The 27,667-nt window shown below is 32.8% G+C and overlaps 1 protein-coding gene across 1 annotated transcript in view; it reads right to left on the bottom strand.

Moving 5' to 3' along the window:
* Nucleotides 1-927: 927 nt before the first annotated feature.
* The window catches only part of LManII (Lysosomal alpha-mannosidase II), a 36,491-nt gene continuing 9,751 nt past the window's right edge, over nucleotides 928-27,667 (bottom strand). The window contains exons 7-25 of the mRNA XM_089251360.1: nucleotides 26,568-26,639; nucleotides 25,529-25,645; nucleotides 24,299-24,502; nucleotides 21,831-21,888; nucleotides 21,590-21,629; nucleotides 20,462-20,531; nucleotides 19,946-20,065; nucleotides 18,850-18,966; nucleotides 18,253-18,379; nucleotides 16,778-16,857; nucleotides 15,813-16,034; nucleotides 14,688-14,806; nucleotides 12,578-12,679; nucleotides 11,165-11,252; nucleotides 9,829-9,915; nucleotides 8,675-8,911; nucleotides 7,229-7,384; nucleotides 5,769-5,910; nucleotides 928-4,168 (exon numbers count right to left, since the gene is read on the bottom strand). Of these exons, the coding sequence (XP_089107486.1) occupies nucleotides 4,062-4,168; nucleotides 5,769-5,910; nucleotides 7,229-7,384; nucleotides 8,675-8,911; nucleotides 9,829-9,915; nucleotides 11,165-11,252; nucleotides 12,578-12,679; nucleotides 14,688-14,806; nucleotides 15,813-16,034; nucleotides 16,778-16,857; nucleotides 18,253-18,379; nucleotides 18,850-18,966; nucleotides 19,946-20,065; nucleotides 20,462-20,531; nucleotides 21,590-21,629; nucleotides 21,831-21,888; nucleotides 24,299-24,502; nucleotides 25,529-25,645; nucleotides 26,568-26,639 (2,265 nt within the window). The 3' untranslated portion in view covers nucleotides 928-4,061. The remainder of the gene's footprint in view (nucleotides 4,169-5,768; nucleotides 5,911-7,228; nucleotides 7,385-8,674; nucleotides 8,912-9,828; nucleotides 9,916-11,164; nucleotides 11,253-12,577; nucleotides 12,680-14,687; nucleotides 14,807-15,812; nucleotides 16,035-16,777; nucleotides 16,858-18,252; nucleotides 18,380-18,849; nucleotides 18,967-19,945; nucleotides 20,066-20,461; nucleotides 20,532-21,589; nucleotides 21,630-21,830; nucleotides 21,889-24,298; nucleotides 24,503-25,528; nucleotides 25,646-26,567; nucleotides 26,640-27,667) is intronic.

The raw sequence follows: 27,667 nt of genomic DNA, 5'->3' as shown, positions 1-27,667 counted from the left end.
CTTTCTTATGACACATATTTTTGGGATGTCCGCAAAAGAGGAGTTTTATTGTATACAGTGCCCGCCGCTGATCAAAATTGTGTTTATCCAGACAATTTTGATTTTATGAAGCAGCTGATTTTTAGAACTATTGAATCAAAAACTAAAATTCAAATACATATTTTTGAACAAAAGTGACATAAAGTAAAAATGTAATGCACTCTGTGCAGATGAATTGACAATTTTATTAATGAATATAGTTTACTATTAATTAATTAAACTAACACATGCAGTGTGTCTATGTTACTGCCAAAGCCCAAAGTCAGCCAGTTCACAAACTGGCCAGCCCAGTTGATCTGGCCAATGTTCAAATTTCACGCTTTCACTGGGCTTTAGCCAGCTCATATATGTTGAGCTCTTTTTATTCCTATATATGGATCACTAAGATATTGATACTCAGATTCCCTTGATTGTTTGAATTGCCATAGATAAACGTAATTATGACCAGCTATGGCAAATTATAAATGGCCATAATTATCTAAAAAAAAATTGGCAACATGGCGATGAGCCCCGAATCATATGGATCAATATATAGCCAGCCAAAGAACAGAAAAATCCCTGAATTTTGGACATTAGCCGGGTGAACTGGCCAACTTCGGGCTTTGGCAGTAACATATATACTTTTTTACATTAAAGAAAATTATGCCCCTTTCATTTCCTTGAGGACTTGGATTAGTCATTTTGGCAGAGTCTGTCATTACCATTTTGAAAAACAGATTTTAAAAGCCTACATGGTCAACTATCGCTTTTGATTTTATGATTTTTGTTTTAAAAATTTTCTTCCTCAACGTTTGAAGTTTTGTAATTAATTTCTCTAAATGGCAGTAGACCATAAGTGTACTTGATTTAGTAGTAAAAATATCCACATTTTTGAGTTTCCTTTCTTTCGTCACTTTTATAATCATTCGTGACCAAAATGGCTTTTTTTCCCCCTTTGTTTAAATTTTCTTTTAAAAACCGAATTCCAGATGTCAAAAATGAGACCAAATAATTCACAAGTTTGAATTTCCTTTCCATGGACCCCACATCCTGCAGTAGAGTGGAGATCTTCACGGCCTCCACTATTATGAATTTATAGTGTGAAAAACAAAAAGCATGAGAATTATCTCAGGGGCCCCGGAACTCCCACTCACCTCCAATCAGTTCTTAATTAAAAATTATTAATTTCAAAAAAAAAATTTGATTTTTTTAAAGCTTCTTAATTTTATTAAACAAACATTTTATAATGTGATTAGCATTGATTTGATTTTAACTATATGATTTTATACAGCGACTGATTTTATTAACCAGCAATTTCATTAGCGGCGGGTACTGTGTCAGAGAATGCAGTGATCAAAATGTTTATTTAAAGTCATGTCATGTAAATGGCACATCACATTTATAATGTGTCACATATGCCAAACATTACAGGAAAAAACCAATTTAGAATAGGATCTTCGATGGCATGAGTTCAAGCATAAATAAAAGCCACAATACATTATTTTCTTTAGAGATATGAAGTCAGTATTTGTGCTTCACCTTCATACATACATACAGTACATTGATTCAATACAATGGAACATAAAATAGCATGCAATCCAAATTATGAACAAAAAATACTCTATGGAAATGTTCAGACTTGCGAGCATAAATATCAGACAAGATCACAGGAAAAACAGCCATTTGACATACAAGACAAACTAGGGTGTTGTGTAAAACTCGTAGTCAACGACTTTAACCACAATGTATATTGTATGCATCTTGTAAGAAAAACTATTCTTAATTCTGGGCTTGGGAAATTGAAATTTAAAAAAAAATTAGGAGATAAACATTTTTGTTTCAGAGTAAAGTGGGTCAAAATATTTTTTTTTTTTTCCTGGAACTTGATTACCATTTTTCGTGGTTGTCAACATGCTGACATAAATTATGAAAATTTTGTGTTGCGTCCTCCGTCTCCAATCAACAAATCACATTTTGAAAATTTCAGGAAGTGGTGTTAATTTTCCAGTCGCCATAGTGACCTGCAATTTTTTAAACCGTGGTATAATGTATGGGCTGGACAAATTTATTGCCCAACATGCCCAGGGCATGTAAAAATTTTGATATCAGGCATGTATTTTTTTTTTCCAATCACATGCTCAGGCTGGTGTATGAAAAAATAAAAAAATGAATGCTGTTTTTTTTTTCAGCGACAATAGAAGTGTTCTCACACACAACAACGGTTCGAATGATTTTCGATTTTTTTTTCAAATCATGTGATCCTCACATATTCCCAAGGGATCCGCATGATCTGTCCAGGGAATTTGTAAGTGATTGACAATCACATTACTCTTGAATTTTTGTACTTACGTTCAAAATTTTGATTTTTTTTTTAAATTTCTTACATCACTTTTAACTTTTTTATGCAAATAAATCAATTTTTTTTTAATTTTTGAAGTACAGTAGTTTTCTGCAGATTAAATGTGTAAAAAACATTATAATTTCTTCCTGTGAGTTATATTATTAAACTTTTATAGTGTAATATCCCTGCTTGAGGGGTTTGAATCGTTACAGTTATTTTGATAATTTATTTTTGTGAAACATTTTTTCAATATATACAAATTGTATAGATTAAAATAAGTACAAAAATGTAAATTTTTTTTACAAAAATGTGACAACTTTCCATTCCTTGAAAATTTTCATTTTTGATTGATAAAATTTTCATTTTTGATTGATAAAATTTTCACAAGCAGATTAAATGCCACTGCAGACTATATGCAGGAAATTACAGTAAGTCCAGTGTTATTGTGTGTGATAATATATAGTTGACAGGCATATAAAACTATTTTTTATGACTTTTTTTGAGATTTTTCAAATATACAAGATGTTCTGTAAGTCATAACTTGGCATTTATTTCATTAACCATTTATCGTAGAAGTATGGTTCAAATTTAAAATATCAAAGTTTTATATTTTTATATTTTATCCATTATACAAATATCAGCTCAAAATGTGTTCAGATATAACACCCTGTCCTGAAAAACTCAATTAGAAACTTGTTGCCCTATCTTTTCTGGGCCAATAAAAAAATTCCATGTTTCCAAGTGCAATATTCACTGAGATATTTGAATTCAAAATTCAGGGAAAAGACATTGTCCGTTAGTTTATGCAGTTTCTTTCCCAACTCTTGAATTCAAATATCTCAATGAATATTGCACTTGGGAACAAGTGCAAGAAAAAAGAGACAGGGCAAACAACTTTCTACTTGAGTTTCTTAGGACATATAAAAATTCAGATCTTTAATTCGTGAAAAACTGTATTCTCACTCTCAAAACTGGTACAGGGTGATTTCTGAGCACATTTTGAGAATTTTTTTATAAATTGAAACCACACCTCTACGGCGTATGGTTAATGAGATAAAGGCTGTATTAGCACTTGACACCCTGTATGAGGAGGGTTAAAGTCTGACTGGTGTAAGTCAAATGATCCTTATTATGCGAAAAGGGTTTTACTAGAATTGTTTTCATAGAGTTCCATGTTACAAATTTTGTGATTTCTCAATCTAGTGGAGAACTACTGAAGCTGAGACTTAGTTCACTTTTTCTTTCAATAGTTTAGCACTGCTAGACTGCATTTCTGGAATTAAGTCAGAATTGTTGGAAATGTGTGACATACCACTCTGGCTCTAACCCCCCATATGAGGCTCTTGTGCACCAGTAACAGTAATTTCAAAGGTGTAGAATAAATCAACAGATTTGTCAATATGTTATGCATGACAGTTTGCTCCAAGATAAAGCTTTCAAGATGAGATTAACTTCCAGGAATGAATTATTATATTCTGATAAGTTAAGATACCACTCTATCAAAAAATAACGAGAAAAAAAATACCACAGATTTCAATCAATGTCCATCCAATTTGCATCAATATACCAATAAAATATATTAAGTTCTTCACATTCCACAAAAATTTAAATAAAAATTACATACATCATTCCAAACTAGCGTGGCATCTCATTGCAATCAAAATATCACTTCATGGTTTTGGGGAAGGGGGGGGTCACCGATTCAAAAATTTAATTTTTTCTGCTTCACATCGAGTATAAAAGTTCTGATTTTCATGGGACCCAGGTCGATCACGAGATCATTCTTCGCTTTGATTCCGTACCCTTGATCTGAAAATAAAAATTTACAAATTATGGATTTGCACAATTTTTATTAAAATAAAAATACTCGAGTAAAAAAAAGCAGAAAATTATCTTTAGATATTGATGAGAAGCTGCCAAAGTTTGATAATTATAATGCTGTATATAATAAATAGCATTTTCTTTTGGATTTCAATCATTTAGTAGAAAGCAAAAAATTGTCCTAAGGTAAACTGCCAGCAGAAGCTGTCAGTCAGCATACAAAAACAAAAATACAGTAAAAAATATAAAATTTTTTTAAATTTCAATCATCAAAAATATTCAAAGAAATCAGGACTGTAGCACGCCTTCTCAGAGCCCTGGTGCAGATGTTTCCTTGAGGACTCCCTGAAAGGGTTTATGCTCAGAAAAATAAGGGGTTTGTTCCCCTAATCTCATATTTCAATGACTAAAGTACAGTATATATACACACTCTGCTTAAAAATATAAATAGGCTGAAATTGGATTGGGATAGGTCCAGTAACAGTTCTACAGGAAGGGGAATCAAAAACACCTATGAAAAACATAGGATTTTTACCAGGAAAAAAGCTGAACACACATTTTGGAAAAATGAATCCCTCATGTAGATTATTTCAAACATGAAACTGTCAAAACTTCTGAAAAATAGGCAAAGTAAATGTATGTTTTTGTGAGGTCCCAGCCTAGTTATAGGCCTGAAAGAAATGCATCTTCGATGCAATTACACAAAATAACTCATTTCATTAAACTGATTGTTATACTCAGGCACACAGTACCATACCACCAAAAAATAAAATAAATGGATTACCCATACACAAGTTTTAGTACAGCCGGCTTCATACACTACAAGGTCTTTAAAAAATGTGTGTGTACAAACTTCTAAGACATGGAGGGAGCACAAACGTAAATAACAATCATAGCAATGCAAGGTAACAAAAACCATCTTCATGGTTTTCGATAGATGACATTGTTCAGCAGAGAGAGAATGCTCGTGACTTTTTCAGGACATATTAAAACCACATTCTGAAACAAGTTGACAGTTCACAAATGCAGATATGGCTGATATGGAACTCAATTATGCAGTAGCAGACAAGCTATTGTATGACTGTACCGGAAATGATGTGCAGTGAAACAAGTGTCAACTTGCCACACAAATCACTGCTTCTGGGATTACATCATATAAGAGATGGATGGTAACTACTTTGTCGAATTTAATGAGAATCTTATAGCTTGTATCTCTGTAGCTGGTGCAATGATCCAAGACACGCCAGGCATTTTCCAAAATGTTGGTTTGTGATCCCATGTACCGATACTGTCAAATGTACTCATGGTCATCCCTGCCTCTGAGCACTTTCCTGTAACCTCAATGCAGTTCATAAATGTCTAACGGATGATAAAAAGCACTTGTTCTCATTCAATTTTTGTTTTTTGTGTACACCAGTACTTGAAGATGCCATTTACAACACTGCATTCTTATATCATTCAGATTTGCATTTGTGTACCCAGACTCAGAAATTTGTACATTTCTGCAACACACCTTGTATATCAAAGCACATATATCACATTACATCATAACAAAAATTTTTAATTATGACAATAAAATTTATCATACCTGCAGTATTTAATGGGGTGCTCATCCTTATGGAGTCTTTTGACAACCACTGGAGTTTGTTTGTCTGGGCAGCATTTATGAATTGGTTAGCACCCAATGTAGTCTCTTCAATAGAAGATATGTCAAAGGTAGAAAATAAATTCTGGAAATGAATAAAATATTCCAAACTTTTATAAAACTGTAAGATTATCAATATAAGGATAATTTTTCATGAAATAATCAGTAAATAATAAGTCTTTTTTGATATTAAACACCTGAGACACTGTTTCTGGTAAAAAATTATTTGAAACAATGAAGAAAAACTATGAATGATCAAGGCCTATTGTCCAATTTTGGGTAGTTATAATTAGAGTTTAAGTGTTCTGAAGCCCATACTTTGAAAATGTTTTCATGAAGGGATAAAAAGAATTCTCAAACCCTTTTTACAGATTGAAAATCTCAGCATAGCTTTTTATGTGAAATCACAGAGTTTGTGAAAGAGTTTTACCAACACAAAAAGCATGTTCTTGGAAACTCATTAGTGGATTAATGAGAATGGTGATGGTTATGCTACGAGATCTCTAGATACCCTGCCATGAAGCTTGATGCGATGCCATTCCGTAAAATGCTTACAAAATGTTAGCATGTGCCATACACCAGTGTTTCTCAACTGCCGGGTCCTGGCATCAGTCAAACCCGGCTGCAAGTAGTTGAACGTTTCATTTTTACCCATTTATCATATGTATGACCGTGCCTGCCACTCACAAAAATGAAATCACCTTGGCTGTGGGCTTCCAAAGGTTGAGAACCACTGCCTTATACTATAGGCGAATACAGGGAAAGGGGACATGCCCCCTTCCCCGCTGTTCAGAGAAAAATTTTATATTATGGGCATATGTGGTACAGAGGGGATGGAAATTTAACCCCCTACCCATTTGAGGAGCTTGTATCCGCTCATGCCCTACATAGATTTATTCACAGGGATGCTAAGTGGGCTAAATTCCCAAGGTAGCAAGCACTGAGAGCATAGGCAGAGATAGACTTGGAAGTCTGAGGGCATGATGATGATGATGTCAATTCATATATGCAAAAACATTAGATCTGTCCACTTCACTTTTGATGCTGGGGAGGGGGGGGGGGGCAATGCCCCCGCCCATGTCTGAGAGGTGGAAAATTTTAGTAATGGGGGGGGGGGGTGGAGTCAAGAAAATTAGAATAGAATGAGATGAGAATGGCCAAATTGGTAGAGATCTGACAGTGGCAAAACCCATAAATCCGCTCTTTTGACCCTACAATTATAATAGAAACCACCTTCCAGGGGATAATGACAGAGTTATTTTTACCACTTGATTTCTTTTCCATCCCTTCATTAAAACATTATAGAAGTTTCATAGCTTTCTGATGCCTTTCTAGTCAAGGTTACAGACAGCCCAGAAAACGTCGCCAAGAAAGTTATGCATTATTGGATTTATTTTTCTTACTGTCAAATTAACTTTTGTTGGTTCTGATAGATTTGTAGAGAACGAATCATCAAATTCATAGAAGTCTTCAAGGCGAAGCAGTACAGTCCCTCGTTTCCAAGGTTCCAGAGTCAAGAGATGAACATTCGGCTGCAGGGACCGTGTCAAACTACTGAACTGCAAAATAAAAAGTTTTTTGTAACTAAAGAGCTTCTGAAAATTCATTCAATGCAAAGCAAATGTCTCATAAACAGCATTATTCCAATCAGCAGTTATGTTCTGTATCCTGCACTTGATGAAGCTATTCTATCAGGGAAGCAAGGAGAGTGGGACATGTAGTAGTCCCCACTGATAAAGACATTCACTCAATCTACTGAAGGAAAAAATGTGATTTAACGAGTAAACAGAATCTATCTTTACTCAAAGGCACTACTTTGCCTAAGAGAAAGAGATGCCTTATCACACAACTTATGACCACTACTACTTAACCATATATGCGCCTCATAAACATTCCACTGAGGAATTTCTAACACACTGGTACATGCAGGGACATGTGTGTGTGTGCAATCTGTAGTCCTGAAGTATTTATGTTGTCAGAGTTGTGCATTTTTTCATGTTTTTTCAGGATCTGCCATGTCTTAACGCAAGGGCATGACATGGCATGGCAGGCCTCAAGTGCATAAGTGACCTTGTGAAAATGAGATATGATTAAAATTTTCCACAGTAATGCATGTAAATGATAGGCAGGCATTTCTAGACAGGGGTGAGGGTGTCAAAAAAATCATTTTGCTCATGGGTTCATGATAGTCTTTAGACGGCCCTGCATCTATCTTCTATATTTTGAAATTAAAATGGTAATTGCTTGAATTTTCATGTTATATAAGTATTGTGTTGAAGGTCTGCTTGCTCTCTTAGGAGAGAGACTTTTTTAAATGGGAGATCCATTTGTGTGTGTGTGTGCAGATGACTACTTTGGCTAAGCACATGACTTTTGCAGTAAGTCCCCACATCAAGGAGTTAGAGCACATAACTTTCTGTGCATTACATATCTTCTGAGGGAGAAATTTGTCACGAACTATAACCATCGTCTGATTAGTCCATAATTGCACAGAATGATCACAGTGCAACAGAAATGATTTTGAAAAACTATTCATGATTATTAGATCTAAAACAAATAATGCACAAACTATCAACTTATATTTAAATAAATACTGAAGAAACACGCTATCTTACCTCCCATTGAAGCCAGATATTTAATTTCTGAAATCACCTCAAAACCCAAACTTTGCATCAGAAATAGCACACAAAATGGGGTTAAATGGATAAAGAACAATAATTCAATATTGAGAATATAGTCGAAAAGCACATAAAACAAACCAAATAATGCAAACAAATGAAAAATGATAAACAAAAACATTACCCAAAATTCAAAAAAGAAAATAATTAAGGAGTAACAAACTTCTTTACTTTGGGTGTGATGTTCTTTAAAACTTCTGCTTCCGACCCATTGTAAGGGAAAAAACTGAGCTGAGGTTGCATGTATAATTTTTGTGCCAGAGGACGATGCTTTGATGCAGAACTTTCAATATCGCTGATGATTAATTTGTGCAAACCACGTATAACCAAGCCTTTGCCATCTACCCCAAGTTCATTCAGAGCCTCACCGACACCAAAAGCATCATCGTGCAAAAGTCTCCTATGAACCTTAAATGAAATATCCAATTATCTTGCTTTCATTTCAGATGATGAAAAAGGTAAATGTGCATTTTTATTGTGAATGAAAGCACATACAGAGACTTGCTTTGATATCATTGTGCACAGGAGAATTTACATTCATATATAAGTCAAAGACATGGTGCTTTTATCACAGTGAAATTTTATAAATGCAGAATAGCATATTTGCAAGATATACAGAAAACTGGACGTTGTGTGAAGATGCTAATTTTTTTTTTGGAAAGATGCTAATTTTTTATTTTATTGGATCAAAATTCATCTCTCTGCCGGGAATCAAACCCAGGTCCCTCAAATGCCAAACGAGTGCTCTTACCACTAAGCTACAGAGGAGATAGAATACTTCTTCCTTAGCTCCTCAGTAGCATAGATAATGGTAAAAGTACTCATTTGGCATGCAAGGGACCTGGGTTTGATTCCCGGTAGAGGCAGAGAAATGAATTTTTATTTCCAAAAAAATAAAAGTCAACATCTTTTTAAAAAAGTAAGCATCTTCACACCATATCCAGTTTTCTGTATATCTTGCATAAACAAGTGGAGAGCAACATCATGCCATATAAATAGCAAATTTGTTATATAATTAGTACACAACCATTTAGATCATTATTTTACATATATTTAATGAATAACAGGTAATAATACAATGAAAATCCCATATAACTGATACCTCTCACAGTGATAATCGCCTACATAACGATACTGCCCTCTGGTACCGATGCTCTTTTCAGTGTTAATATACCACTAAAAGGATAAATTCTTTACAACCATGCATTTCTTCAATCCCTTGAGTATTGTTTTATAAAGGAGTTTCATTGTACTTATAATAAATAAAAAAAACTTGATGATGACAAAACTGTCTATAACAATGAATAAGTATAGCTTTATTATACCATGAGCTCAATCGAGCCATTTTTCAAGCTGGATCCTCCTTGACTTCGATCTGTAAGAACTGTGAATTGCAAATCTTTAGATTTATCCTACAAATAAATGAGTAAATATGAATATTGTTCAATAAGATAACACAAGAGATGCATGCTGTATTTATTCGAAATCGAATGCACACATTATGATTCCAAAACTGAGCTTATTCAATCTGACACGTATTAGAACATTACAAAAGTGCTGAAAAATATGCCATTTTATATGAAGTTGTAGAATTTTTTCTACGTTGTGAGTGGAGTTCATTTACATTAATCTCTGCAAGAATTGGCTGAATCCATTATAGCAAAGGTGGGTATATAATTATGTCATATTTAGAGTTCTTGTATCAGAGTTTGGCTTATATATGTATGAAAATGTCTTGTTCATCTTTAATTTATAAGAACCTCATCATATTTAAAATATTACTGTCCCCCCTGAATGAGCGGTTATGGCAAAAATTAAAAAGATCATACACACAGTAGCTCGAGAAATAATTCTCATATTTTCTTGACCTTCCCTGATTATACAGAAAACTATGCATAAAGCAAAAAGTATCAGAAATAAGTAAGGCTATAGAATAACTAAGCTGCAACTAATTATCTATGCTAAGGTGCCCCAAAATATAAAATATTGCTTCCCAGAGGCATAAGGGGATACAGACCCATCGAACCTGCAGGGAGGAAAGGGGATAGTACATGTACAGTGTATGGAGGGGCAAAGGTTTATCTCTTTCCTCTCATCCACGTCAATCAGGACTGTGACTAGGATTTTTGCTGCCCAGGGCAAACATTATTTTACTGCCTACACAGGTTTAAAATTTTATAATTTTGTAATGGTGTTCTTTGTTCCCACCTAAAACTGCCACCCCTTAAATTTTGCTGCCTGGGGCAGTTGCTTCCCCCCCCCCCCCCAGTTACGACCCCGATGTCAATAATACAATTTTTACACTGAAGGACCCCACCCATATATATCTGCTTATGTCTAAAGGATGCTGGAACAATATGAAGAGACAGTCACAAAACTTATACAGTCGATGCTCATCATAACAACCCTTTTCCATCACTGCAAAATGTGGTACAAGGAAAGATAAAAATAATGGCTGAAACCGAATTTGGGAAAACGAACCCTTTTTCTTCCCAAAGTAGGGGGGTAGTAGTTTCCTAAACTGGGTAGTTTAGGAAAAAATTCTCAGCAGAAGTTATTCAGATTAGGAAGATTCTACTGTGTATTTTTGGAAATAAATAGATCCTCTTTTCATCATGTTATAAATGAGGTTAAAAAACTTTCAAAAATGAAGTTACTTACTCGAATATATATCCTGCTATTCACTGGATAATAATTTCCAGCCACAGGCTCAGTAACATTCAGTGTCCAAGATGAACGGTTATTCCTCCTGAAATATGGAGAAAAATGAAAAGAGATCAATTTATCATAATTTCTGGCAGATTATACATTAAAACATCAGAACTTCTAATTTTTGAATAATGGATTGATGCAACTGTAAAGAACTCAAAAATGTCTGTGTTTTTTTTGTTTGTTTTTTTGAGAGGTTAGAATAGGAATATATATATAAATATATATAGATGTTACTAGAAAAATCAACATTTTTTCTAAAAAAAATGTGACCTCTTCTATTCCTTAATACAGTCCGCGCCACTTAATGTGATCACATCAGGACTCTGGGTTTCTGATAACAATAACTGAATGACGTCTATATCTGAAAAAATCCTGTTTACAAGTACGGTGATCATACAACCCATTTGGTTAAACATTTGGTAAATGTGTATTAGTAAAACAGGACAATTCTTTTTCCTTCCCACATAATTAGCCATGAAATGTTCAATCTTGGTTTTTTTTTGTTTTTTTTTCCTATTCTAAAACAGAACTTTCTTCCCCTTTAAGCTAGAATTCTGCATTGTTTTTTCCAGCCATTGCAAGGCATTAGAATAGAACTGCCTAATGTATATCACCAATTACAATATTTTTTTAATGTACAACACACATCATTGATCACATCAAAGTCTCTCGGAAAAAAGAAATTTTAATTGAAAGAAACTGATCAAGAACTGAAAAAAGGGGGTTTACCATACATTTGCTTTCATTATAGAAAGGCTATTGCAAATGCAGCTCCGAAAAAAACCTAGACAACAGTAAATACTACGGACTGATGATAACATAAGGACGGAAATGCTTGTTAAGAAGGAAAGGAAAAGAGAGCACCTCGAAGTCTCCTACATAGTCTTGCATCATGGTATCATGATAATGATAATGTAGAAAGAAAAAAAATTTTTTTGGTTAAACCTCAGCTTCAAAATGTGCAATAAAAACTTTTGGCGGGAAACGTGTTTATAGTCCCGATGACTATAAACACATTTTTTCTTATGTTATGGTATTGGCCCAGTCCGCTTTTTGCAAAAGTGATAACAATACCCAAATGTTAATATTATCTGTGATTTTAATAAGCAACATCGAATGTATACCATTATTGATGAATGAAAATTTCACAAGTAAGTTATTTGGTCCTGCCGATTATACACTGCCATTTTTCTCCTTGAAGTTGTGGAATTCAAATCTGCAGATTATATACCAGAAATTATGGTAGTTATGAATTTGAAAACAAGAGGGGGAAAAACTGATCATGATGTTACTATAATTATGTATTATGATGTTACTGTACTTTTAATTGTTAAAATTAATGAAGATTTTAAAAGGACTTACACTCGCTTCTGGATCTCTCTTCCATTGGAATCTGTGAAAAATGTATCAGATGAATCAAGATCAGTGTCAAATCTGGTTATTATCTCTTTTCCTATCTTGTCACTGTGAAAAAAAAAATGATGGTAATCTTATGGTATTCATTATAAATATAAAGAATGATAATAGAGTTTGTACAAGTCTGCGAAGTATAACCCACATGGATAACTGAAGCTTGAGACAATTGTTAAGCATTCAACTTTTTCTACCTAACATTTAACGAGATTTTTTTTTTTCAATTTTAATGAATGTCAGCAAAAGAAAATTGCAGCAATTCACACTAAGATATACTGATTCATATTTTCCTTTATCTATAGAAAAGAAAAATTTCTTAATTCTCTAAACATTTTTTGTACTCATTGTTCCAATCCGATAATAAACTGAAAAAAAAATTTTTTTTTTTTTTGTTTTTGTTTTTGAAGATTGTGTAAACAGATTTTTTGATCCCATGCAGGGCCATCTTAACAGCATCATGAGCCACCGGGCCAAACGATTTTTCTGAGGCCCCTCTACCTAGTAAATTCCAGAAAATTTCAACCAGATTTCATTTTTGTGTTGGGGCTTCCTCTTTTCTCTTGAGGCCCCCAGGCTGTGTCCTGGTGGGCCCATGCATTAAGACGGCACTGATCTCGTGCTGTCCACACAATATTCTTACTAGTGTTCTGTGTTCTTGAAAGTGAGAAAATTCAACTTTCTCACATATGCAGCATTCCGTTTTGTAACAAAAAGTTATTTTGATCAAAGCTGACTTTCTGGCTAATCGCATTCATTGAGGCAGAGTTGTCATCATTGTTTCCCAGAAGCCTGAAAATTGCAGCGGACACAAACAATGAGTGGTACAAAAAAAAAGAAAGAAATAAAATGGCTGAAAAACTAGAGAAAAGGTCAAAATAGACCTTCAGTGAAGAAAAAACATCAAAATATCCCCCCCCCCCACCTCCCCAGGTAAAAAATATTTCGGCCAAAGTGTCTGGATTATGGGTGCTAGATTCGGGAGTTCCTACTATAAACTTCCCAAAAATTGACATCTAATTTATAGACATAAAAAACAACTGCAATGTCACTGTGTCATTTGAACTTCTTTTAAAATAATGACATTTGATAATGAATAAAATTGATATTTGTAAAAAAATTCAGTAAAACCCGTTGGTTTGGACACCTCCCTACATTGGACAGTTTTGAATGGAACCGACTAGTGTTATCCAAAAATATGAGTTTGAAGAGTAATTTCGCTCCTCTCCAAAATTTGAAAGGGTATTTTTGTAAAAAGAATGGCATTTTATTTTTATTAGTAAGAAGTGTTAAAATAAAAAAAACCTAAAACTTGAAGGAGTATTTTCACTCCTCAACCAAATTTGGAGGAGTGAAATCGAATTTTGATGCGCAGATCGCACATCTGGATGCATATTGGCGAACACTGGAACCGACCATAACTCTAATAACACGGAATGTGCACAAAACTGTACCTCAATATCTTGGACGACTATCTAACTGGGATAAATTTTAACCACTTTATGAATAAGGATGCAATATTGCATCTAAACACCAGTGGAATAAATTCAAACAAGTTCTCTGTTTTCTTTCCTCTCTCCTCGTCATTGCAAAGCTTTGTTGTAACCCTATAATTTTTTTCCTCTTCATTTTTTCTATACTCTGATAGTGATTTATAAGAGTTAAAGAGAACAGGTGGAGTGAGGGTGAAAATAGAAATGCACTTTATACCTAATCTCTTATATATTATACTGTTTTACTCTTTGTTTTTATCTTTTCCTTCCTTTTATATTTTTTTGCCTTTTTCCTAACATGTAGTTAGGTTAGAACAAGGTTACCATATTTATTGCCGATTCCTCAAGTAGAAATCATCTGAATTTCTTGCCAATCGCTGGTAAGCGAAGGGGTTAATCGAACCGTTGGTGTTCTACCTAGACAGGTTTTACTGCATTAAGAAAAATCTTAAAACAAAAATGTTTGCAATTCTTTATTGGTTCCCTTTCCATGCAATCAGAATCTAGTGCTAAAATTTCTAGATTGTATTGATTAGAAATGAAATACATGTCAAGTATTTGCAACATACTTCACTGGTATAGGTCCAATAACCCAATCAAACTCTATGTTTTCCACACCTTTATGTAACCTGATTGTCTGGCTAACCCAAGAATTGAAAACTTGACGGATTTCTTGAACTAGGCTACCCTATTGAAAACAAATTGAAAAAAGATTCAAATAGATGAACTCAAAAAATATCAGTTTCAATATAATACACTGGTAACAAACTAATACAAAAAAAGGTGTTGCAGAACTTTTTTTTACTAAAAAATAATGAGTGCACAGATAATATATGTTTATATATGTGGGTTTTCCTTTAAAATATATATACCCTGTAAATGTGTGAAGTAGTTATGCATTTTTGCAAGCATTCATGCAAAGTTTATAAATGCAGATTACATGCTTTTTTTCTGGCACATGTTCCGGTGCCTATATTTTTTCCTGTTGTACTTCTTTGTGACTTGAAAAACATCATCACTTAAGCAAAAGGGTACTTTCACAGCCAGCTTATTCTTAACCCATTAACGACGACTTTGATTTTTTTTAAAAACAAAAAACAATGAGTGGAACCACTTCCACCATTTATTGGCAAAGAAAAAACTTAAAATTTATAATGGCAAATTTTCTTACCAACCAACGTTAATGTATTAATCGATTAAATCATCCAAGGAAAAATTAAAAAGGCACATGGGAATGCTATTAGAGAATTAAGCTGGTTATGTAAGCATCCTTAATGAGTTTCAATGATGCAATTAGAAGCGACAGAGGAACTGAGAAATATTGTGAAAAACGTTCAATCTGTATTTACATTTTCAAATCAACACTAGAAAAAATTCATAGTTATAATTACAAACAAAACAATGCATAAAAATTCATAGTTATAATTACAAACAAAACAATGCATAAATAGCTATTATTTGTACTTTTTTTTAACAAAAAAAAATCCAGAATTCTCGGAATGTACTATTTGTAATAAGAAAATATTTTAAAAAGAAAGCTATAATTTGAAACAATTTAGGATGTTCTCAAAAGTATGTTTATCAACAAACTTCAAGTGGTTCTGAATTTATTTTCAACCGTATACCTTGCAAAAACTTTTTTCATGTTATTTTTTATAGAATTTCATAATAATGTGTTTTTGCCTTTCACTTACATTAACTATCGTTACTGAAACATTACTGCTAAGAGGCAGAGGTTCAGTTCCATTTGGCCTGAAAATATATGCTCCAGAAGCTCTTTTACTGAATTCAGTATTGTCACCATTCATAGCTCTGTACCAATAGAAAGACTGAGTGACTGTAACATTTTTTCCAATGGCCTTGTTGAGTACTTTGTTGAGTAACCCGGTCTTTTCGTCCAAATAAACTGTGTAAAACTGAAAATCAAAAATGCACATAAAGCTCTAACGTAACTTGAAATATAACAAAAAAGTATGCAATAAAGAAGAAATCAATGGGATCAAATCAAACATACACACAGAATACTAACAAAAGGTTTATTTCTTCAAAAATTACTTATTTTTATATATTTTAAAATTTAATAAGTAGTTAAAATAAACAAATTTTGACCAAAGCAAAGGGCTGGTCTGATTAACTGGGCTGGTTAATCTGTCAATTGATTGGTATTTACACTTAAAAATTTCAGTTAATCACCTCAATCAATCAAATTATAATTTTTCACTAAAAGTTCATAATTTATTTTGATTTATTTGAGGAAATCAATTAGACGTCTTGCGCTATATCCCAAGGTACAACATTTCAGAAAGGTGGCCATAATTTAAAATATTTCAATCAATATTTTAATCAAACTTTTTAACATGGGAAAATATGTCATTCAATGAAAACTAGTGATGATTTCAGTATTAAATTGGGTTTGATGGAAGTTTTAGAAGACAAGACCAAAATTTGTTGTCTCCACTGTGAAAGGCAGTTTTCGTTTATATTCAAGAAACTTTGCTTTCCAACACACTAATGACCAATCTACATTTACATATTTTAAAATTTGTATCAATTAAATACACTGCATTCGATTGGGAATGTAAACATGATATTTAGAATCTATAAATAAATTTGTCACATTTGCATTTTATTCTGAACTGTCAATTTTTTTTCCACTCACTTCATTAGAAATTGACCAATTTCCTGCTGCATTTTTCATTTTCATACTATCGCTTCTTTGAGCAGCTGACAAACGACCACCTGCACAGAAAGACCATAAAATTATGACAATGTCAAGAAATACAAATGTAAGAGCACAACATTCATCCGTAACAAACACAGGCTTTCCCCAAATATTTATTAGGGTTTGTGTGGTATCTATTTTTTTCTTTCCATCAAATGATAGTTGTTATGAAGGTGAGCAATAATCAAACAGTAATGAAAACTAAGAAGAAAAAAAAAAGAGTTCTCTCTGTTGAGCAGTAATGAAAATATTTTAAAGGTGGGTAAAGAAAATTTTTGATACAGTAAAAATACCTTACAGTTACACTGTAAGATAGACAATAAACATGCAAGTCGAATTTCCATAAGTTGAGGTTCAATTTTGAACACAAATACATTAAATATGAGTCATCCAGTTACAAAACTCGTTAAGCACCAGATTTTTTTACTAAAAGTGGAAAATAAACTTTTGTAGAGTGTATTTTTTGAGCTGACACTTGTTAAAATGTGAAGTTATACTGTTAAATTTTTACATTTCAAGCAGTCAGCTTGAAAAATACACTCTACAAAAGTTTTTTGCTGTTTTCTAAAAACCAGTGGCTTTTTAACAAACGCTTTTTAGCATGAAGTGATTCAAATAAGAAACCAAGAATAAAGATAAATATTATAGAAAACTACAAACTTATGTCTGAACACACTCAATAAAGTCAATATTCTAATTCGCATGGGATCCCTGGAACCAAAGTTGTTGAAAAACTAGGAAAATATAAACTTCAAAAACTATAAAAACCAGTAAAAATATATACAGGGATGCAAGAATTAAATTTGCACATCTTTTTTTTGGAAAATTTTGGGTATTTGATAGCTATAGGGAGTTCCTGACATCTCACTGACCCTATAAAAGTATAGGTTTCTCCAACAGAAAAAATATAGCACCACTATCATCTTGACTGGGATCACTCCCAATTATGTTGGTTACCAAATCCCAACTCTTGGTTGCTCAGTGAAAAAAGTTATATCAGTACAAGTCAGAGACTGTGATCACAATAAAGCCAAATAACTGCATGTAAGTCTGAAGCAATGTTTTGATGGTACTTTTCCAAAGTCTTCAAGACCCTACAAAAGGCATATTAATTACTTATTCCAAGTTCCTAGATAGAATTTGACTTTTGTCATTCACTTGGCTCTTGTCTGAACAAATGAATCGATTAATGTTAGAAAAAACAGAGCAAGGTTTTAACCATAAATATTTGAAAACAAATAAATATTTTTACTTTTAATATGTGTCTTTTGAAAAGTTTGGAAGAATTTATGAATAAAAATCAATCAAAATAATTTAAAAGAGCGGTTTACACACATAGAGTTATGTGAATTTACCAACCCTCTTCAATGAATTATATTTACAATATTAGTTTTTATAGGTCTGTCACTCACTAGATGAGTTGCGTATCAAATAAGTTGAATATCCAACCGCTGGAAGTTCAGCTTGAAACACTAGTTCATGAGTAGCATTGCTTGTTCTGCCAGAAATGTTTTTCACTGACTGCGGAATCTCTATTACCTGGCAAGGGATAATCAAAAATATACTCAAAAAAATGTGATAGAAAATATGCATTTTAATACAGACATACCAATTGAGAGTATTAGGTCATCCCTTAAGTAGTGTCCCATTTTACATACTGGAAGAAAGCACTGAATTTATGGTACCAATTTTCCCTGTTTTGAGAAAATAATGAGATGATGAGGATGAGTGGGTTGAAGATCTCTTACAGAGTACTGTGTCCAATTCTTCAACACTATCAGATGTGGATTCTCTTCATCTCATAAAAGTTTATTTTGAAAACATTATTTTACGATTGATTGCTTTTGATGTAAAAACATAAATCACTTAACAGTTACGTAAATACGAACTTAAAGTATGTAGGTCGAAATATGAAGAAAAAAATTATTGGTGGGTAAAATAATCAAATACTTCATTGTTAACTTATAATTATAATTATAGAGAGTGGGGAAAAATTCTTATCAGTATACCTGAGCATCAATAGCACCACTATCAGGCCCATATACTTTAAAAGCTGTTCCCACAACAGGTATTCGAACGTACGTAGAGTAATTCCAAGCCAGTGGATTGTAAACCGTTAATCCAACCTATGCAAAAAGAGAAAAATAAACATTTTTAGTTGAAAACAATTGCATTAAAATATTTCTCAAATAGTAATAATTCTTATGATAGTGATAACTTATCAATATACAGGTTGCATAAAAAAGCATCTTTGACCTGAAACAAAATGAGAAGAAAGATAGTCATAGTATACAACTAGGATAACAGTATAGTAAAGGAGTAGCAACTAGTTCTGATCAAATGCAACACATAGAAGTATGTAAAAATACTAATTGGGAAATGTAAAAATTAAAATTCTACAGTTCACAATTGAAAAAAAAATTTAATTACAGAAATTTGCACTTCTCTCTATTATACTGAAAGAAATTTAGCCAGCATCATTTAGAAAAACATCTGCTGAGCGGTATCAAATAATCGAAATTTTTGATTTTTTGCATTTTTTAGTCAGTTATAGTAGCACACTCTTGTATAATTTAACAAATACCCTAATTTAATACACATTTTTTTCTGATTTCTGTTTTTTTTATCCTTATATTTAATTTGCAAATATATTTTTTGTACATCAAAGTTATGTTATGAATGCCAATAAACAAGTTTGACACCTAGCAATATTTCAGAAAGCTTGGAGAGAAAGCTCAGATATTGTGGCTTTCACTCACTCTGCGTTGCATACAAGTATACTGCGTATAAATACTTACATAAATAAACCTCAATTCCATGCAACTCAGCTAAAAAAATTTTTTTTATTGAATGGTCCAAAGAAAATATTATTCCAAGTTCTTAGGCAAGGAATCAATAAAAACATTACTCAACAAATATGGTACTCAAATAATTCTTATCTTTTCTTTTTTAATAATTTTTAAACAAGATCAAATTTCTTTATATCATGGAGATATAGAAATTAATCATTTGAGTAAACAATGTTTTCATGGAAAACCTTACGAAACGAAATTTTCTTGCCTGACAAGTAAATGAAAAATAAAACATCTCAAGTGTACAACATACCGGCATTTTACTTTCTGTGATACTGCATTGACTCTGGTTCAGGTAATCACAGAAAACTTGATCAAGGGATACTTTTCCATATTTGGAGGAAATCTTTTTGTAAGCATCGTTAATAACCACCTAAAGAGAAATACAATATTACTTTTTAATATCACTGGGTATATCACCATGAAAAAGAACAAAATTTTTTATCGCAATCAATACTCCTAAAATCATTATGTCATTTAACCACACTGAAAAAATAGAAATTTTATGAACTATTCATGTATTCTATTGTCATGTATTCTATCTGTAATTCATGTATTCTATCTGTAAACCAGATGCACTTGAAAAAACAACTGAAAGCAAAGGCTGGCAATCCAGCTTAAACATAAAACAATTATAAATATATTAATGATTTTCATTACATGAAAATTTTTCATCAAGCTTTAGTCATTTGTAATATTGTAATATTTCTGAAGCTGACAAATGATTTCAAGCACATATCTGGTATTCAATGATAGAGAAATCTCATACCTGACAGCTTTTAATAGCAGCAGCAAGTGTTTCCTCATAATCATAAGTTACAAGCTGCTTTTCTGTTCCTCTAAAGTTAAAAAAAAAAAACCTTCATGACTATTTTTAGGCTGTAGGCAAAGTACATTTTGGTCTGCACTCTCTTAAAATAAAAACCACCTTCATAATAATACTATTTTGATTCAAGTAATATGCTATTCTATTCTGCGTTTCTCGCATATGAATTTTTGTTTTTGATTAATGTTTTCACTGATTGAATTATTTCACAAAGCTTATAACAAAAGCAGAGTATTTTTTTTTTAATCAGAAATTAGATTAGCATAAGCATTTCTTAATTTTGGCAGAATCATCATCATTATGACACAAATTTTGGAAAAGTTCCAAACGGGGAGGAGAGGACTTCGAAATGACATTCACCAGACCACTCTTAACACTCATGAACATAAATGCAAATGTATAATTGCTTGAAATAATCATTTTGAATGTGGAATACAGTTTTAATTTTTTTTAATATCATTTGTTTTTGGATAAAACTCAAATTACTGGTACCTTTCAACGTACTACATATACAACATGTATCTATATATTAATTTTTGTGTTAGTTCAAAACTATTTTGTATTTTCCTATGGATCCATGGAAAAAGCTAAACTTAAAAATCACATACTATGGTAAGGGGGGATCGATTTACTGAACTTGAGGAGCTAAAATTGTTAAAAGTTGTTTAAAGTTTTACAGCTGTAAGTTGTTGAAGAATAGGATATATGCATATATATATAATAATAAAAATTTTCAGTATTGAATTTTTCGATCTTTATATAATGCTTTCAAATTCCAGTTTTCTCATCATCACAATTTTGTTTTCAGTTTTTCATGTATGAACAATAAATTTTTACAATATTTATACACTACAATGTATATTGCAGCTGCGTATGGCACTAGCATTGGTGAGTTTCGACAAAAATAAATTAATTTCTCAACCTAATGTACACATTCTCTCTCTCTCTCTCTCTCTCTCTCTCTCTCTCTCTCTCTCTCTCTAACTAATTTATTGTATAAGGAGTTGGCATTTTGCTGAAAATATATATGCATCTTACAAAAAATATGGATTTAAAATGAATAGAGCTTACGTCACAGCATCATGATGTTGCATAATACCCATCGCTTCTCCTATATTGCAAATGAAAAAAAAAAAAAAAAACTCAACAACACACTGTTCAAACGATAGAAATAGTTTCATATATATGAGTTATTTCACCCCCAAAAAATTAAACTTTCAAATATAATTTCATTTTCGTTCCAATATTTGACCACACATAATTTTTTTGAACATCTCAAAGGACATTAAAAAAAATATTTTCCAACACTTACGAAGAATGTTGATGTCGAACTCCTCAAAATCAGAAATTGTTGCCAGCTGCTTACACACCTGAAAAAGTTTAAAAGAGATAATAAATAAAATGTGAATTTAATTTTAAATAAAGTTCGCATGTCCGACTCTTGTTCAGTCAAAATGCTTAACGTCACTTTCACGGAAAAACATTGTGATTATAATTGCTTGGAAATCAAGTCTTGAATCCTTTCTCTTTTTTTTTCTGGTTCTGTATCTAATAGCAATTTTTCAATTAGCCAAAGTCATGGTTATCCTCTCCTTCTGTATATAGCAGCTTAATGAAATATGATTGGCTTAATGCTGCATCTGAGCAAATTCTGCACCATCCTGACTCCTCTCATGTGTTCTAAATGATTTTATCATTCAAATACAGTAGTTTTGAAACTTCAAAAAATACTTCTTACATGAGCTTTGGACAATCTCAAACCAGACAGACTTTGGACATTAGCCAAAACATACATACAGTCAGCCCTGCTTAATCGAGTAACAAATGAACGGATATCCCGAATAAACGAATAAAATTGATTTGATCCAAAATTTCTCCCATAGAGACTATTTTAAAGTTCCCAGCTTGATGTGATAATTCCAGAAACTTTTCCTTGCTTGATACAATATTCAAACCCACATGACAATTGCAAATATACATGTGCATAACATTTTTAATTCTATGAAACATTTGAAAATTATTGCAAATATGTTTCCAGTTCAAACCTATGAAAAACCTGGATTTGGGGGCAATCGAAGCGTCTAAGCTATCTTCAGTACATTAAATTATTTTATTTTTTAAGCCTATAAATGGTGCTAACTTGCTCAATGAAAGTAAAAATCTTCAAAAGTCTGCACAAACGCAGTATGATTTCATTGCAAAGTATTCCACTGGAAACACACAGTCATCTGGTCTTCACTGGGACGTGAACACAGAGCCTCTTGCAAACTGGACAAGCATGCTACCATGTACATCACTGGAGACACAACCCTGCCTTCCTTATTTCACACTGTGGTGTGAGATTTTAGTTTTTGTAACAAATTAAAAGTTTTGATGCAATAAAAAAAAAACTCAATCTGAAATTGCCAAAAAGTATGGAATTTCTCAAGCTCAGGTGTCAAGCATTAAGAAAATCTCTCGTGAAATTGAAAAGGATTAGCAAAAGAATGGAAGCTTGAACAGAAAACAGAGAAGAAAAAATTTAATAATAACAATGTCGACTAATTTCTATTGCAATGGTTTCATGCTGGAAGAGTTAGAAAGGCATTAATCAATGGCACCATGGTTAGACATATAAGTGGAGAAAATCATCAAAGATTTTTGAACATTATGGAATTTTTTCTGTTTTAAAAAGATAGTTACACAAATGGCAAGCATAGGAACAATTAGATGCTTATGGTTATGTAAACTGTATAAAATTATACTAATGGTGTGAAACGCATATGAATTATTTCCCACATAATCGAATACCCTGTTTAATAGATATTATACACTGGAACCGTTGATATCCATTTATCTGTTTAGTGGGACTGACTGTACATAGAAACATTTCATTAGTATTTATTTATACTTCAGCTTTCTTTAAATGCACTCGCTTCTTAAAGTTATGCACGCGATGGCTTATATAACATAACGACACCACTTTAATCATGTCCTTCTGGATTTGACAGTTAATGGAACACAAATGTGTGGTACTCGGGCGCATAGTCTCTTCATGTGGAGCTTTCAGCACACACAGTACTGGCAAATATTATCTTACCAAGGGATGCTGCAACAATGGATGTAACAGTGGTGAAAGTCACTCTGGGATTCCGCTTGGGTATTATAGCAATATACCGATCATCAGATGAGGATGGTACCCTGGTTGACTGGACCCATACCTCCAGTCAGCTGTTTGACTTGCTTGGGAATTGTTTTCGTAATCGGTATATTGCTATAGTAGCTAAGCTACTATCTACCACTATCTGCTGGTACTGAGTGCCAACGACTCCATGTGAAGAGACTATGCATGAGTACCAAGCGTTTACTTTGCACTAACCATGCAATCTAGAGGGGCAAGATTAAAGTGGTATCATAATGTTATATAAGCTGTTGCATGCTTAACTTTTGGAAGCGAGTGTATTTAAATTCAATAATGACTGATATACAGTAAACCTCTTTTGCAGACACTGGTGGGACAAAAACATTGTCTGCAAAAGAGGGGTGACCATTAATAAGAGGTTTGAAATTCATACTTTTATTATAGAAGGGGGAAATCATATTATTTGGCCATAAAAGAGAGGTGACCGCATCTGAGGAGTGTCCATTAAGAGGGGCTTTACTGCATAATGAGGCATGTGTAATAACCATGATAAAATAATTATGAAAATCAGCACAACATTAACATAACATAATTAAAAAATTCATAAACATTAATTATGAGCAAAAATAATCATAAATGAATGAGGTATATTTACACACCTGCAGCACATTGTTTCCTATCCTTTCATACCTTTTCACCGATGGACGACTTGTGTAAAACCCTGTCCAATATGCATGAGGGTCACTAGAATATGGTAAAAAGTCATCATCTTTCACAGGCCATGTTTTATTCTGTTGATGCAGCGCATACAAGTAGCACGCGGGCGTAGAATAAAACACATTGACATTGCTACCATTATGTTGCTGAAAATATAAAATCACACATTTCAAAAATTGATTTTTAAATTATTATTAATAATGTATGATTGGTTTTCACAGCTAAGACTTTCACATACATTGTTACATACAAAGGGTTAAATTTTTGAAGACTATGGTGAAGTACTTTTCAGTGACTAAGAAAAATTGGGAAAAAAATTTTTTTTTACTGTTTTTTTTTTGAAGGAAATACTTTTTGCCCTTAATAAATTGAAGATGCTAGATATGTACAGTAGCACATATTCTGTATATTAGGGATTGACAGATCAAAAAATTATTTAGGCACCGGCCAAATTTCTTAAGAGCCAAGCATATTTGTGTTTTCAAGGAAAACAATGTTTCTCATTTATATGTTTCTGAAACTTTGTGACCTCCTTCTATGGTTGACACAGTTCCAAAAACATTTGTGTGTTCAGACTTCAATTTAGCAATCTCACATAAAATGTTGGGCATCAATGCCAGTTTTCTAATCGCCATGGAACTTGGAATTTGCAAACCCTGCTCTATATATATGTCACCACCAATATCCAAAGTCTGGTCACTTCATAAAGAGGCCTACATTTTGTGAACTAATCAGACTTGAAGCTGTGACAGCAACAAACAAATTGCTAAAAATCTAGAATACTGTTTCTCAACAAAAAAGTAGGAACAAATAGGAAAAATGCAAAAATGGCAATTATGTGAAGGCAACTTTTTCCTGCAAAGGTCCAGCTCAAAGACACCAAGGAAGTTGTAAGGTATTTTAAAGTGGCAAAGGTAATGATAGAAGCAGTTTAAGAAGAAAATTCTGGACAAATTTAAGTAAACCTTTGAATTTAGTGTCTTTTAAATAAATAAAAAATTACTCCCCTGTACTTAATATCACTAAAATGAACAATGGTTTCTCATAGATCCATCACATTAGAGTCCAGATTTCAACATGCAGTACTGGATTAATAAACAAACTTTAGACAAAGCTGTTGGGCACACAGAAAGCAAACAAACGCAGCAAGAAAAATGTATATAATTAATTACCTTCTCATTAACATGTCTGATTAATTTATCCAGATTTTTAAACCATATGTCTGCATTCTGGTAATTGAAATCTTCACCCATGGTCATTATAAGATGATTGGTTGCATAAACTTTAGCCTAAAAAAAAACAAATAGCATTTTTTTGAATGTTCGTTCAATGAATCAAGGCATAAAAAAATACTCAAAATCAGTAATTATGATCACAAAAATACACAATTTTCTGTTCCTGAGTGAAACTCATTGGCTACAGATGAAATTATATTGTAAACGGAGAAAAAATAAACTGTACTGAGAGTAAACTTTCCCGCGACTTCTTATCGGTCGTAGGTCCTCGACTGTACCTCTACTACAATTTCAGGATGAAATAACTGGATTCTAGACACCCAAAAGAAGAAAAAAAACCACTTTATTTCATTTATTATCCAACATCTCCAACGAAACCGTCCTGTCTCTTCGGTACAAACTTTCACACTACTCCCTCTTTTTCGATCGTTCTCTTTTCTTTCTCTCGCGACTCCTGTTCTCTCCCAGGCCTTCTTTCCACTCTTTTCTCCTGAACCTTACACTGAGTAATAAAAAAACATTTTTAAAAATGGCCTGTGGTCTTGTTTGCTAACAAATCCTCACTCTCAATGACATTACACAAGCTCACACTGTTCACCACATTTATTCTAACAATTTGGCTAAGAGGTATTCCTCTATATCTTCACAACCAGAATCTTACTTAGAATGATTTCTATAAATTTTTCATGACGTGGTCATCTACATTTTATGACCAATATAGCAATGATGATTAACTGAAGCTGGCAGTCGTAGAATGGTTTAGATGTACTGACAAATCTTTCTATGCTGAATCTTTCCAGACATTAAACACAAGATAATTATATAAATCTAGCAAGTATGTTAGAAAATAAATGTTGTATAAGGATAACATTGCCAAAGGATCCCATTTGACTTGAACTACCCTCATAGAATTTACATGTGTGTGTGTGAAATTGATGGGTTATAACACACTAAATTTCATAAAATGTGTCCTTACTTGTTGCTGAGTGGCATTTATGAATGTAGAAACTCTTTCCTCCACATTATAATCCTTCAGCTTGGGATCATCCTGCAGAAAATATATAAAAATGTGCATCATAAAAAAACTACTAAATGTGGACATATAAAAATGTCAAAATATGGTACTCGGTTTATATCTTCAACAAAACTCAGTGATACAAGGTTACAAGGTCTTGTCCAAAAAAAACTCCAAACTTTCAAAGTCGTCTATGAATAAGTTTATGCGGAAGAGTAGTTGACTTTGCCTAATAATACTCAAAAAATCTTCAACGAGAATAAGGCAAATACCAGGAAATTCCTGTTATTCGTTTAATTCGTTGACGATTTTTTGAGTAATACGTCTATGGTCGTGCATCGCTATTTAGTACAGTACAGATGGATTCTTAAGTAGTGAGGCATGACTCATTTTACATTGTTTTGTTTCAGTCAGGCAAGCATTTAAGCCAGTGTTCAATTGTTTCAGGGATTTTGTTGCGAAAGAAAATAAAGAATCTTGAACAGCCATCCAGTGCATGCTCAGTATCCAAAATGATATGATGAATTTATTAACTTTTACTAATTCCTACTTCCTGAATTTTCCCAAAATGGCCAACTAATAATTTTCCCATACCACGACACCCACTTTCTCTATGCAAAGGCCATTAATCAAAGCTGATGGCAAAATAGATTTCACATTATCCTCACTGGATTTGCTGCCTATATCAAACCATTTTTACCACTGATAATATTGCGTATTTCTTCTACGTTATTCCTCAAAACATCTTTGCTACGTTTCAGTAAACATCAGAGTTTCCACAAACATCTTGCCAAATTTTAAATCAAATTAGCTGCAAACACAAATCTCAGAGAAAATTCTTCTTTCGCACACAAAAAAACAATAACTTCAGAATCATAAAAAGTATTTCGCTTAACGCAACTGTGCTGGAATATAATTTCACAGATATATATTTTTCGGATACAATTCACTAATATTATTTTTTATATTTCTTCTCAATAAAGTGCATGTTGTGCTGATGGTAATACCACTGAGAATAAAGCATATTGTTTTCCATCAATCTATAAACACAAACACACTGT

The sequence above is a fragment of the Pholcus phalangioides genome, unplaced genomic scaffold (genome assembly GCF_987345545.1).
Source record: "Pholcus phalangioides strain wild (caught in Gottingen) unplaced genomic scaffold, Ppha-v1.0 ptg000024l_1, whole genome shotgun sequence".
Classification (NCBI taxonomy): Eukaryota; Metazoa; Arthropoda; class Arachnida; order Araneae; family Pholcidae; genus Pholcus; species Pholcus phalangioides.
Note: the sequence above shows the minus strand (reverse complement) of the source record. Positions and strands in the feature narration are given on the sequence as shown.